At 40.9% G+C, this 7,701-nt stretch overlaps 1 protein-coding gene across 1 annotated transcript; it reads right to left on the reverse strand.

Annotated features, from left to right (window-relative positions):
- Positions 1–5,089, reverse strand: nr2c1 (nuclear receptor subfamily 2, group C, member 1; the record flags this gene model as incomplete). Its single annotated transcript, XM_079224325.1, has 13 exons — positions 1–881; positions 1,050–1,155; positions 1,309–1,446; positions 1,639–1,781; positions 1,949–2,070; positions 2,210–2,363; positions 2,744–2,931; positions 3,213–3,309; positions 3,744–3,894; positions 3,989–4,168; positions 4,269–4,347; positions 4,503–4,736; positions 5,018–5,089. 13 exons carry the CDS (start codon positions 5,087–5,089, stop codon positions 710–712), a joined length of 1,836 nt encoding a protein of 611 aa, XP_079080451.1. The 3' UTR covers positions 1–709.
- Between the last annotated feature and the right edge of the window lie 2,612 nt (positions 5,090–7,701).

Below are 7,701 nucleotides of genomic sequence, written 5' to 3' on the forward strand. Positions count from 1 at the left end.
TTTTCAAATTAGGATACCATTTTCCATCCAGACTAATTTGTCCAAAAGATGGAATTCACAAATTACCAAGTGCTGCCCATTTTAGCCGTCTTGGTGCATTCTATATACACAAATATATATACACAATGACTTCAAGCTGTCAAATATTTGTCAAGTGATGCTGCCTGATCCTTTGGATTAGCAAACAAATAAGAAATAAAGGTTATAACCTTTTGCGATAAAGACATCTCACAAATCAATTCACATTATTACATTGTTTTTCTCATAATTATTCGAAAATAAAAATAAAGCATGACCTTGCGGGAAAGCAGTGAAAAACAAACCACCCTGATTCCTTCAAAGTGGAAACACAATCTGCAGACAAAAGAAGAGTCTTGGAGGCGATGAAGCATAAAATACTATGTACAATAAAAAGCGCAGTCTACTATGCAGGTTTCAGGGGTTCATTCCTGAATGGGAAGATACTGGCAGGCTCCCTGGCCACTGGAGTTGATTTGCTTTTGTCCTCTTCTTGGGTCGCGCTCTACTGACCGGTGACTGAGGAGCCAGATGGAAAAGCCAGGTTGGAGTGAAAATAGAATTCCCATTGGATGCCGTGTCATAATTACAGTATGTTGTGACCACTTAGTGATCGCTCTGCGGAGCACTCCGATTGGCTGGCTGTCCAGTTTTAACAGTCCAAAGTTGCAATAACAAATGGCACAGCGTGTCAGACCCCAGAGACGGCCTGGCTATTATAATCAGTGGACTCCATTTTCAGGATGTACGGGATGATGCTGTCAATCTGCACATTGCCGATGAGCCCAGCGAAAAACAGCTCCTCTGTGACAGCTGCACTTATCAGCCTGAGGGCAGGAAGACGCAGCAACAGCTTGGATAACCTGAGAGCAATGAGGGGGGAAATGAGTTGTCAAACTTAATGTGAACTATATCACAGCGATATGATCACAAATCTGTCCTGCCAAATATAGAGCCGTACTGGGTTGGTACGCCATCACCTTTCTGTCAATGGGGAGGCATTATGTACTACAAAGTTAAAGCCTACTGACCGATAGGAGTCTTCTGGGTAGGACGTGGTCACGTAGTCTTGCAGCTCCATGTAGGCCTTCTCCTGAAACCGCTCGATCTGTGGTGTGTTATCGATACCCGGGTGATCTTGTACAAAAACAACACATGCAAAGTCAGATAAGAGTCAAAAGTATATTTGGCCCTGTGTACAGGATTTTCCACTCAGGATTCAGCCTCAACAGGAGGACAAGAAGTTAAAAATGTACATTTCATTTAGTAAACTGGCAGTTGTGTACGCACCAGGACTGAAGAGAACGATGGCTTTGAGGTAGGCATATTCATAAGAGTCTGGGGACAGGTTGGTCATGCTGTTACAGAACTCCTGCATTCTCCAGATGTGCTCCATTACTAGTTTTACCCGATCTGGGGACAGCTTATCTGTAGGATAAAAAAAAGAAGAAAAGAGGAAGAGTCATGGCTGTAATGGGTAGAGCATCAGTTTATTTTTTTGCAAAGTCGAGACAGATTGTGCCACAAAAGTAAACATGGCAGATCTCACGGTCTGTAAATGGTCGTACACGAACATCATTTGTGCTTCTGTAATTGTATTCAACAGCAGAGTGCTCCTACCTTCTTGCAAGCTGGTCTGCAGATGATTGATAATGGCACTTAGGATGGTACCAACATTCATGACGTTGGAGCACTGTGCCAGACCCAGGGCGAACAGCTCATTCCAGCAGGCTTTCATTAAGTTAATGTCATTGTCTTGACCACTGTGAAAATAAAGTAAAAGTTACATTTTGCTCCAGAGAACTGTGTGGCCGTTTTAGGGAATGCTCGTTCAATTGTCATTTTATAAATTACATGTTATGATAAATTCCAATGCCATTATTTAAAAAGTTTTGATGAAACAATGAAAAATCCTGTGACAAAAGCTTACCCAAGGGTCTGAAAGGCAGGAATGGAGCGTGCCCAGTGCATAGAGAGAAAAAGTAGCCGGGAAGCCGACTCACAGATGTAGTTGACATTGAGGTACTCTGGCACAGGCAAAGGCATCATAAGCTGAAGGAACAAATTGTAGCGTAAATGAAGAGTGCATGACTGCAGAGTTTTAAATGTGTAACTCAGTCAAACTTAAGCGAGGGTTTTGGGCTCTGTTAGACTTTATCCTGAGCGGAGGAGTCAGTGGCTGTGCTCTTACCTTGAAAGGGATATGACTGTCAGAGAGTATAGGTCCCTCCAACTCCACCACAGGACCGGACTGGTCCCCCGACATCAGCTGCATTGTGGCCTCTAAGGAATCTCCCGCTGGGCCGTCACCAGGGTGCAGGACTTTGGCCAGGGTGTCAAAAGCTCTAATTGTACACAAAATATGAAAACAAAAAGTTAACATTAAAATATCCACATTTTGTGTTTGTCATCTAATATAAATGGAGCTTACACAGAAACCGGAAAAATATGACATTACTCAAAGCAGCACTATAGTGCACCCTTGACACACGGTTAATTTTTTGATTGACTGTGGTTGAATCTAATTAAGTCCGTAAGAGTGGAGTCAGAAACCACATGGCCCTGCAGGAAATTCTATTAAAGGTTTGTGACAGACACACACAAAAAACAGCCCCTGGGTTTTTTGCTAGTGCCAATGTCAATCTCTAGTATATGTATCAACTTATTCAAAAGCAACTACTGGTTAGTATCAAAGCCTCTTGATTCTTAATGACATCTCCCTCACCGAGTGATATCACTTGCACTTTGCTCATCTCCTTGGATGTCTGTCATCGAGCTGTCCCCGTTGCTAAGCGTTTCATCTCCCATCAGGTCATTGCCGCAGTCAATCGCCTCCCTGGCTTTGTTGAGGTGGGCGAGGGACGTCACTACATTTGCCAGAGTGCCGAGGTCACCATGAGACGGGTCGATCTGCTGAACGGGTAGCAGTCAGTAAGAAGTCATTTTTTTGCACTGCTATGTCTGGAGTTGACAAAACATTTGTGTTCATCACTGAACTATTTCAGGAAAGAATAACAAAATATATGAGGGACACATGCACCTTTAATGAACAAGCAATTATTAATTATTCCTTTCTCAATTATAAGTTACAAAGCTGATGTATTTAAAAAATCCAATATGATCAGGGGTTGTATTATTGAAGAATGGCTAGGTAGGATTTCAGTAAAAAATGAATTTGGCTGCATCAGTGTTACCTTGTCAGGGGATACAGGAATCAAGATGGTGTTTTCCATCTTAGTGAAGGGTTGTTGGATGTTGAGCAACATGCTTGAGTCAAGCAAACTTGTAGACCTGAATGTAGATATTTAACATTTTTACATTGCATTATGTAATATAGAACCATGCAATGTGATTAAGTCATTACTCAAACTCTTGTCAGTATATTAGTTACACATGTACAATCTAATTGAATTAAATCCAATGCAAGAAAACGCTTCCTTCCATTTGAATCATACACTAGTCAGAAAAAGACACAAATGTTTTAGAGAGGATGACGTTGTATTAGACTATATTATGTTGAGGTGTTTCTAGTTTCCATGAAATGAAAAAAATAAAAATAAGAAACAAGTTTCAATATGATGCAGTCCAATAGAACACCATAGAGTTACTATCATTTAACAGAAGTATTACACAAAGATAATGTTTACATCAGGGCTATTTATTGTGTTGTATTCGACTGTACAGGTGCATCTAATAAACTGGTAAAATAGTGTAAGTGGTTGTACCTAGCAGTTTCTTTGTCAGACATAAAAGTGGGTGTGGCAGCCAGAGGACTACACAGGTTTTTGCGGATGTAGATTTTCTCAGTGGAGGCTGCACAGTTGACGGATTTCTCTCTTGGGGTCACTTCAACGGGCTTCCTTTCACACTGCACAGCTAGATAAGACAAAACAAAGACATCAGACCTTATTCAAGCAAGTCCTAAATTACAAATCTACAACTGTTTATATAAAATATCACACTCTCTTACAATCCTGTTTCATGCCCAGAGATATGCAGCGCTGCAGTCGACAGTACTGGCAGCGGTTTCGGTGGAGCTTGTTGATGGCACACTCTCCGGAGCCCCTGCACGTGTACACTAGGTTCTTTCTAATGCTGCGTTTGAAGAAGCCCTTACAGCCCTCACAGCTGACCGCTCCGTAATGACGCCCTGAGAGAGAAAAGAGACAACAGGATCAGGTTAGCGAATGCTTGCGCATATCTGTTATATAAAAAGCATAATGATTAAGTAAATTAAACTTAACTCGTACCTGAGGCCTTGTCCCCACAGACAACGCAGTACTCCACAACCGGCTTCACAATGGACTGGTCTGAACCGTCAGTCACAAACTGACAAACAACCAGAGACAGCAGAATAATTTAATGCAGCAAACATTCCAATAAGTTACACTAAACATATTCATGCTTCGGTCATAAGAACTTTCAGTTATTTGTTTATCACAACAGACTAAAAGAGATCACTAATATCCTCCAGTCAGTAATACCTGAATCTGCTGCCCAGCCAGATCATGGGAGGCAAACAACAGCTGGTTAACCCCAGAGCAGTCTGGAGTGGTGAGGATGACCTTGTTGGGTGAACCTTCCTGCTTGGCCAGAATCACCTTCCCACCAGAGGAATAGTCAGCATTTGATAGGATATACTGTTGCTTTCCAGGGGAGGATGGCTCAAGTGCTGTGACGATCTGGATCTTCTGGCCAGTCTGCTGATCAGTTACAATCTAGTAGGAAAAAAAAAGAAAAACATGAGTGAGTGCTGACTGGATGCAGGAGGAGTGCGGGAGTAGTTTGGCTAATGATATGATAGAGGAATCAAATAAAATACAAAACCAGTGTTTGTCATTGGAGGACCAGGGAGAAATTGGGCAAATACAAAACAGTGCTAGATTAAACCATCAGCAATTCTTGGATCAAATCATGCCAAGATGATATAAAAATGTGTTTATTCACACACAATTTAAAAGAAGAGCATGTTCTCGTGGTTGACAGGGTATCACATCACCTGGATTCTGTGTCCTAATGCCATGTTGCCGTCTGCTGACACAAGTTGAATCCTTTGAGTCTGTCCATCCATTCTGATACTGCACGCACCTTCGTGTACTGGTCTTTACATCAGTGTCCCATGAGGCATGCACACCTGTAGAGAGGATATGTTTTACTTTATGTCTTAATAAAGCAACATTTGAGTCAGGTAAAGAACACCTTCAAGGATAAGGATGACATTATTATTATCTTACTACCATCAAATCTAATGTATAATACTTAATAAATTATTTTATTTTTCTAAACAGGTCATCGAGTATGTAGTCCCATTGTATAAAGGATAAGCAATTTCCTAAAACAGCAGGGCACTGTAGTTGTAGCAACTGTTCAACAGGAGTAGATTTGTTAGCAGATTTGTACACATTAGGTGTTCTAGTAGGTATTTACAGAAGCAGTTCAGTGTATTTTAGGATTGGCATAAAATAAAACTGCAGTGCCCCATGTTCAAGCTAATGCAGAAACAACACACCCAGTGCAATGGTGCAGCTTAATTGTTTTTTTTTGTAAAGCTTTTGGGCATGATATGAAGGAATAAGGTGCATCCTGCTACAATGACAATACTTATTTGCTTTGGCCTTTCATGGAAGCTTGTTGGCAATAAGAAAGCTATAGAACATTACCGGCCTTGTCATTTAATAGACATCTGAGCTATGTGTGTAATTTAGACCCCATAAAACAGTTAATTTCATTTTTACCACATGTGTAATTAACATGTTTTATATATATCGATGAGTGTCGAGCCACCCGGAGCTCGGATTTAAATGATTTTCAATTTGATATAGTTTCACAGCTCAGAGCTATTATTCAAGTGACAACAAGGAACAAGTACGTCCTACAAACCACCAGTTATATAACTTACGTTATAACTAACTCGTATCTATCCTGTTTCCTAGTTTAACTTAACCTTTCCTTCAGCTAGAAGATATGTCTGACCAAGACGTGATTTATATTTCTAAACATTTAAGAGCGATAAATGTTAACAGGTAATGTAGAACATATCATAAATGATATTGCGTGCCCCTAACTTATGTTAGTTTGTGGCCTACGCTAACCAATCGAGCCGGCGCTAGCTTGAAACTGTAATGTACCAAATAAAATACGGTTGAATATCACTGTTGAGTTTCAAAGAATGAGCGGCAAAGCTGCAGCAGTGACACAAACACGCCTTTGACAGCCGGCTATTTTAAATCGATACGGAAGATAAAGGTATTTCTTTTCCTGTGGGTGAAAGGTCAACATTGAAGGGTTAAAGCACGCTAGGGTTCAGGGCCCAGGACGCAGACTCGCTCAGTCAAACGGCGGGACTTCGGGGTTTTGACAACCGAGCAAAAAATCGCATACATTCTTTGCACTGGACTTCCCTTTTAATCAGGCATTCAACGAGACAAATTACGATCAACGCTACGACGTGCCGTTCTCACAATCGGACTTTATTTAGCGCTGTGGTTGTCTAGTTTGCGGAAGGCTGGTTAGCATCGTTAGCAGCACAGCTAAACTCAGCTAACAGGGCTAGCTGACGCGGCTAAGCTAGCTAGCACTAGCACGTACGTTACTAATATTACAGTTGCTGACATGCTAACATGCAACGTTAATGCGATTCGCAGGGCACTCTGTACAGTCGCGCGTGCACACACCAATTTGATTGCATACTTGCCTAATTTGAGTTTTAACTGCAGAGCTCCGGACGACAGCGCTAACGAGCTGTCCTAGCTGTTTGCTAGCTGGTAACGGTCGCTTCCCTGCCGTGGTCGTTACTGAACACTCCCTCTCTTCCTGCGTTACTGGCAACTCGTGTCTCCTTCTTGAACCCCTCATTCGTCCGCGTTAGCCACTGTATCTTACCTGACAAGGAGTCGTTGAGTCAGATAGTGTGTTGTCTTCTATATATTACTATTTTAACTGTTTGTTGCAGTTGGTGGGAGGGTCAGAGTTCGTGACCTTTTTTTCATCAATAAACGATTTACGCACATGCGCAGTTTGGTAGCCATGGCTCATAGCCGGTCCCCAGTGTGTGTGATGTCAACCTGTCGAAAAGTAATTTTTAAATTGGCTTCAGTTTTTTGTCACAGGAGTAATGGCATATCCATCACACAGAGTATTACTGAACACTTGTATTAACAATTCTGCATTGCACATTAGAGCAAACGCACAATGCTGTGCTGAAGTAGAACAGTTTGCATATAAATTTAAACTTACTCCGACTTATTCGTTATTTTTTTTACAGAGGGTTGACTGTCATTGGATGTAATGTTATGCATTTAGATATCTAAGAAGTTCAGGCTTCATTGTTTTAAGATCAATAATACAGTGAACAATGCAAATCAACCTACTGCTCTCCATTGAATAGTCAAGACTTCAGTTTCATTACTTGCATTTCTGCAATAGAAACTACATTTTCACACAGAAATTAACATAACTTTAAAGTCCAGTGAAAGATGATCTACTCAAAATGCCTTTCAGTTACAGTACAATGAGTATTTATTTCCCTTTTTGCTTACGATTTGCATTTCCACCATTTAATGTGCAGTGAATTTGTTTGTTCTTTCCACAGTTGACCAGGGAAAAAAAACATATTACAGTCACAGAATTTAAATGAAAACAAGATTCATGGAAATTTGATTAAATTTGATTTGATTCCTTTTT

Source organism: Taurulus bubalis, assembly GCF_910589615.1.
Source record: "Taurulus bubalis genome assembly, chromosome: 9".
Lineage (NCBI taxonomy): Eukaryota > Metazoa > Chordata > Actinopteri > Perciformes > Cottidae > Taurulus > Taurulus bubalis.